Below are 5,228 nucleotides of genomic sequence, written 5' to 3'. Positions count from 1 at the left end.
CTCTTTTTCTACGAAACGACCCCTGCCACAGCCCAATTCTGCATACATCTCAGTTGTCCCTCAGTCGTCCCTTCCCTCCCTCCCACTTTTTATTTATCTTCAGCTCCTCGGAGCGCAGGGTCTTCTTAGCGGTAGCACCCAGTTCTTTTTCACTGTGTACAATGGACTAACGCGGTGCGCTTCCCCCTGCAGGTAGCTCAGGACCTGAGCAAAGTTCCCGGGGTTTCCAAAGTTCTCCTCGCCCAGCATGAGGTCTACAAAGGATTTTTGCCTGGTGAGGCCCGCCTCTTTGTTAGTAACTTAAGATTCTCTGCATTCGCTGCCGCGATACAGAGCTGTAAGGCGCCCTGACCGATATGTCTCGTTCCCCCAGAGGAGCTGACGCCGCTGATCTTGGCAGCCCAGAAGCAGTTTAATTACACGCACATCTGTGCCGGAGCATCTGCCTTTGGGAAGGTGAGCGGATACGAAATTCGGCGCCCCCTAAAATCGGTCGCGGCAAAGAGATCGAGCGCTTAGCGACTCCGACTGACGGGGTGCAGGTAGATGTCTTGCTTTCTCGGAAGATTTTAGAAGAAAGGTTGAAGCGCTTGGGGCTCTTTAGCTTGGAGAAGCGACGGCTGAGGAGGTGACATGATAAGAGGTTTACGAGGTTATGCATAGGATAGAGAAGGCGGAGAAAGGAGTCCTTTTCTCACTTTCTCACAATACAAGAACTCGTGGGCACTCCATGAAATTGCTGAGCAGTCGGGTTAGAACGGATAAAAGGAAGTATTTCTTCACCCAAAGAGTGAAATTCACTGCCATAGGAGGTGGCGGCGGCTATAAGCATGGACGGCTTCAAGGAGGAATTGGATAAACATATGGAGCAGAAGTCCATCAGTGGCTGTTAGCCACAAGGTATAGGCAGGAACTCTCAATCTGCGGCAAGGGATGCTCTGTATTCTTGGTGCTTTGGGGGGGGGGGAACAGGGGGGGGGCATCTAGTGTCCTGGCCCCACTGGTGGACCTCCTGATGGCACCTGGTATTTTTGGCCACTGTGTGACACAGAGTGTTGGACTGGATGGGCCATTGGCCTGATCCAGCATAGGCTTCTCTTATGTTCTTATGGTCTTAGGAAGTATGCTGCTTCGTTGCAGACGCTGTTACTTTAATGGACCATATACAGGAGACGCATTCAGTGTGTTGGATGGGATGCAGACCTCTGATTGCACTGGGGCTTGCGTGTACGGCAGGTGACAGGTGTTTGGACTTCCTAAATCAGTGATGGCGAACCTTTTACAGACCGAGTGCCCAAACTGCGACCCAAAACCCACTTATTTATCGCAAAGTGCCAACACAGCAATTTAACCTGAATACTGACGTTTTACTTTAGAAAAAACAACTCATACATTAATTTAAGATGATCCAAACAAAGTAAGGAAAGCAATCCCAAATGCTTTCATTTACTTAAACTTATTTGGCAGAGAATTTGACACTTTAATGATGGTCTGGGCCTGGCTGGGGCGATGGCACGCGTGTCCACAGAGAGGGCTCTGAGTGCCACCTCGGGCACCCGTGCCATAGGTTCGCCACCACTGTCCTAGATTCTCTCTTCCAGTTTCTGTCCTTCAGACACGATTTTTTTTTAAAATATTTAGAGCCTCCTTCCTAGACTGGCAGCTAAGCTCGACGTGGCCCCGGTTTCCGAGATAATCGAGATTAAGTCGCCCGACACGTTCGTGAGGACCATCTATGCAGGTGAGCGTTTGTGAGGCTGTCTGCCGTTCCAGCTGGTACAAGCAGAGCGAATCCAGGGATCGCTTTGGGACCTGGAACTAGAACGGTGGGGTTCTGTTCCAGTTCTCGTTTTTCCGGAGCAGAGAGTCTTCATCCTCTCTCTGAAGGCTCGCAGGTTTGTCTCTAACGTGTTTCCCAAGGGAGGGAGCTCAGCGATGGAGGCTGAACAAGCCCCCTCTCGGTTCCTGGCCAGTCTAACTTCTCATAAAGACAGTTTGTGGAGGAAGGGTCCGTCCGTTGATCTCCGATCTCAGCCAGGCCGATGGAGCGGAAACAGTTTTCTGCGCTGATTAATAGGATCATCCCGTGCACTGTAGGATTGCAGCCCGAAGTCCAGAGAAACCAGAGAGAGCTCTCTTAATTAACAGAACCTGCCGATGTTCTTCCCATGTATTGCATTTCTGTTAATGCACTCCTGATCAGATTTTGCAAAACGTTAAGCCGTTCCGATAATTGTCTTTATTTAATATGGGTTACATTAGCTCCGATGGCAGCAATCCGCCAGGTTATTTTTCTTCGTTAGGGAGACGGTGATGCGATTATTAGTAATGTTTAATTGACTTTCTCTAATTATTCTGCAGCCCTTGTTGTCTGGCCCCCACCGCGCTTGTCTGATCCTGTAATTTAATTTCGGACATGGAAGCATTAGCTTTTGTTCCTTTACATTTTGTTGGGGAAGAGTTTTCTTTCCTTCGTTTGTCAGTGTTGTCTTAACTTTTGGGGAGTGATGGATTTTTATTTATCATGTAACAGTTCTTTTAGAAGTATTTTGTTCTTTTTTAAATAAATTGCTCCCAGGGTTTCTTGTTCCCTCTTGGTTGTTTTTCCCACCCAGGCTTGTAGTAAGAACCTACAAGCGAGACACGGATTTCCTAGGGCTAATCCTGAATTGGCTAATAATTTTTCAAACTGAACTAACGGATAATGTAACAGCCCAGTGCTGAATTTGTTTACTTGCAAGTGCTTTGACTACATGATTGGCTGTCCGTGCAAAGCATACTTATTTGGAAGTAAGTGCCACTGAAATCAAGGGACCTGCAAAGAAGTAGAATTAGAACTTGGGAGTCATTCTCTTCATAGCAGACTGCTCAAACAGGTGGCAGCAAATATTCTGAAACTAGAGAAGACGAATGAATGTAAAAGCAGAAACGTTCACTGGGACACTTAGTCATTTTCTGACACCCAAGGACCGTGGGCAGTGTTCCCTGTAAGCTGAGTTAGTGTGAGCTAGCTCACGGTTTTTTAGCCTGCAGCTCACACATTTTTCTCTTAGCTCAGAAAGAATGGGTCCAGAGCACACTAGTTTATGTAGTAGCCAAATCCCTTGCTCACAACTTTTAACACCAGTAGCTCAAAAAGTAGAATTTTTGCTCACAAGACTCCACAGTTTAGAGGGAACATTGACCGTGGGGCTCCATTTTTATTTCTGAAGGAGCTCAAGGTGGTGCCCCTCATTGGGGGGGCAATGAGGTAGGGTGGGCTGAATGAGAGAGACCGGCCCAGGGTCATCTAGTGGGTTTCCTGGCGGTGTGGGGATTTGGTCTCAAAGTCCAGCAGTCCAGCCACTAAATCACTTTCAGCCAGGCCCGTGGCCACGGTGGGGCGTTTAGAGGCGGAGCCCCACCACCCACAAGCCCTGCCCACCACCTGATGATGCCAGACATCCCCACCCCCCAGTGCGCCTAGCCCCGTAGGGGCCGCAAGGCTGGGGAAGAAAGGGAAGCCACCCTGCAGCTTCTGGTCAGTTTCGCTCCCAGCTGATCAGCTGTCAGGTTTAACAGCTGAAAGGAGAGGGAGTGAAATTGACCAGAAGGGGGGGGGGGGGGGGGAGCTTTCTTTGCTTCCAGCAGTCCAGCCACTAAATCACTTTCAGCCAGGCCCGTGGCCACGGTGGGGCGTTTGGAGGTGGAGCCCCACCACCCACAAGCCCTGCCCACCACCTGATGATGCCAGACATCCCCACCCCCCAGTGCGCCTAGCCCCGTAGGGGCCGCAGGGCTGGGGGAAGAAAGGGAAGCCCCCCTGCAGCTTCTGGTCAGTTTCGCTCCCAGCTGATCAGCTGTCAGGTTTAACAGCTGAAAGGAGGGGGAGTGAAATTGACCAGAAAGGGGGGGGCAAGGCAGCTTTCCTTGCCCCGGTGGCCAATCTCCAGATGGTGGCTGGAGATCTCCTGGCATTACAGCCAATGTTCCCTCTAAGCCAATCTCCCTGGAGTTGCCAATCTCCAGATGGTGGCTGGAGATCTCCTGGCATTACAGCCAGTGTTCCCTCTAAGCTGCAGAGTCCTGTAAGCAAAAATTCTACTTTGTGAGCTACCGGCATTAAAGTGGTGAGCGAGCGATTTGGCCACTGTATTGATTAGTTTGCTCTGGAGCCGTCCTTCCTGAGCTAAGACAAAAACGGGTGAGCCGGTGGCTAAAAAACTGTGAGCTAGCTCACACGGACTCAGCTTAGGGGGAAACGATGATTACACCTGATCTCCAGGTGGACTCTGTGGGATTGTATCCCGTTGAAGTCCCTCCCCTCCCCAAACCCCGCCCTCCTCAGGCTCCACCCCCCAAATCTCCAGGTATTTATTATTTTCAAGTATAAATATAAGCATAATTCCTGCCAACCTAGCCGTTCAAAAGCAAGACATTGCAAGTAGATAAAGAGGTACCACTTCGGTGGGAAGGTAACAGCGTTCCGTGCGCCTTGGTGTTTAGTCATGCCAGCCACATGACCACGGAGACGTCTTCGGACAGCGCTGGCTCTTTGGCTTTGAAATGGAGATGAGCACCGCAACCCTAGAGTCGGACTCGACTGGCTTTCGAGCAAGGGAGACCTTTACCTTTTATAAGCATAATGGGTGCCCCGCAAGAGAAAAAAAAATTGCTCCACAGAATGAAAAATCCCAGCTACGGCCCCGCTTTCAAGCCTTTCAAACGTGGCCATCTTAAGTCGCCCTTGCTGGAGCATCAGCCGTATTGTCCTTTGGTAATGGTAGGAGTTGACGGGTGGAATGGTGGTTCTGACGGGCCGTGTGATCCGCTTGCAGGAAACGCCCTGTGTACCGTCAAGTGCGAAGAGAAGGTAAAGGTGTTCTCGGTCCGAGGCACCTCCTTTGAGGCAGCACCTGTGAGCGGCGGCAGCGGAAGTTTAGAAAAAGGTGAGTGTTCGGGTACCCAAGTCGTCTTCTGCTCCAGTTGTTGAACATCCTTGTCGAGAGACACAGTCTCAAAGCTCAGCAAGTTTTAGGCGTCTTCTTTCCTTATATTCTCACCCCAGACACGTTGTCTGTCCCCTAGAATTTTGTCCTTGCTCTGTCAGGCTGTGGTTCCGGCAGTCTAGGGCAGAGGTCCGTGGGAACCTTTGGAATCCGGACCCGAGATGGCTGCCACAAAATGGCTGCCACAGGGAAGATCCTTGTGCTGTGGTGGTAGCCGCTGCCAGTTTGGTGTAGCGGTTC

The 5,228-nt window shown here is 50.5% G+C and overlaps 1 protein-coding gene across 1 annotated transcript in view; it reads left to right on the top strand.

Annotated features, from left to right (window-relative positions):
• ETFA (electron transfer flavoprotein alpha subunit) overlaps positions 1–5,228 on the top strand; it is a 17,935-nt gene that overhangs the window by 11,662 nt on the left and 1,045 nt on the right. The window contains exons 3-6 of the mRNA XM_015423566.1: positions 193–274; positions 374–456; positions 1,642–1,741; positions 4,818–4,928. Of these exons, the coding sequence (XP_015279052.1) occupies positions 193–274; positions 374–456; positions 1,642–1,741; positions 4,818–4,928 (376 nt within the window). The remainder of the gene's footprint in view (positions 1–192; positions 275–373; positions 457–1,641; positions 1,742–4,817; positions 4,929–5,228) is intronic.

Source organism: Gekko japonicus, unplaced genomic scaffold (assembly GCF_001447785.1).
Source record: "Gekko japonicus isolate JY-2015 unplaced genomic scaffold, Gekko_japonicus_V1.1 scaffold3689, whole genome shotgun sequence".
NCBI lineage: Eukaryota > Metazoa > Chordata > Lepidosauria > Squamata > Gekkonidae > Gekko > Gekko japonicus.
This window is presented reverse-complemented; position numbering and strand designations above follow the sequence as displayed.